Source organism: Eimeria mitis, genomic scaffold, assembly GCF_000499745.2.
Source record: "Eimeria mitis Houghton genomic scaffold, Emh_scaff4063, whole genome shotgun sequence".
NCBI lineage: Eukaryota > Apicomplexa > Conoidasida > Eucoccidiorida > Eimeriidae > Eimeria > Eimeria mitis.
Window position 1 is genome coordinate 4,044 of NW_013572396.1, and position 1,149 is coordinate 5,192.

The window sequence follows — 1,149 nt, forward strand, 5'->3', positions numbered from 1 at the left end:
CTGAAAGAACTCAGGGGAGCTGTCGCTAGGCAAGTAGCTGGGGATGTCCCCGTACACCCCATGCTGCTGCTCACCTGATGCTGCTGCTGCTGCTGCTGCTGCTGCTGCTGTGTCATCTGCTGCTGTCCTCAATGCATGCAGCAACCAATCGGCCTGCTGCAGATACAAAGGAGCAGCAGCACCGCTGCAGCAAGCAGCAGCAACTGCAGCAGCAGAAGGAACAGGCCCAGCTATAGGGGAGACAGCAGCAAGGCTAGCGAAGGGCTCCACTGCCGCTCCTCCCCTTCTTGCTGCTGCTGCAGCAGCAGCAGCAGCAGCTGCTGCTGCTGCTGCTGCTGACATCCCTGCTGTCTTGGCTTCGTGCTGCAGCTGCAAGGCCCCCAAAGAAGAAACTGCAGCAAATACGATGCTGCGGAGACAAACAAAACACCCAGTGGTGTCTCTTATATGTAGCAGCAGCAGCAGCAGCAGCAGGAACAGCAACAGCAGCAAAAGCAGCAGCAACAGCAGCAGCAGCTGCTGCTGCTGCAAGGTTTATCTACTTGCGCAGCTCCCGCCTTCACTGCTTGTACAGCAACAGCTGCGACACCAGCAGCTGCAGCAGCAACCACAGCAGCACCAGCAGCAGCAGCAACCACAGCAGCAACAGCAGCAGCAGCAGCAGCAGCAGCAGCAGCAGCAGCAAGCTCACGGTTTCATGAAGCGAATGAGGGTTTCATCTGCCAGCGCATTGCCGAAGGGGTCTGGGGGTGTGAGGGTTCTCCTGCTTGCATGCAGCAGCAGCAGCAGCAGCAGCTGCTGCAGCAGGTCTGCTGCTTGCTGCTGCTCAAGCCGCCAGTGCTGCTGCCCCTTTGATAGTATATCCGATAGATGAGATAAAGCTGCTGCTGCATGCATAAAAAAAGCAGCAGCACGGGGCCCTTCAAGCCTCACTCCATCACCTAGGTCATTGTCGTTGCTGCTGCTGCTGCTGCTGCTGCTGCTGCTGCTGCTGCTGCTGCTGCTGAGATGCGGATCCTCCTGCTGCTCAGATACAGAGGGACCTGAATGCTGCAGCAGCCGCTGCTTGTATGCTGCTGTGTCTGTGTGTATGCTTGTCTCCTCTCCCCCAGCAGCAGCAGCAGCAGCAGCAGCAGCAGCAGCAGCAGC

General features: G+C 58.3%; 1 protein-coding gene across 1 annotated transcript in view; it reads right to left on the reverse strand.

The window, feature by feature from the left end:
- EMH_0072140 (uncharacterized protein) overlaps positions 1 to 897 on the reverse strand; it is a gene marked incomplete at both ends in the record, with an annotated part of 4,924 nt that extends 4,027 nt beyond the window's left edge. The window contains 2 exons of the mRNA XM_013499177.1: positions 1 to 409; positions 692 to 897. Coding sequence (XP_013354631.1) covers positions 1 to 409; positions 692 to 897 — 615 coding nt within the window. The remainder of the gene's footprint in view (positions 410 to 691) is intronic.
- Between the last annotated feature and the right edge of the window lie 252 nt (positions 898 to 1,149).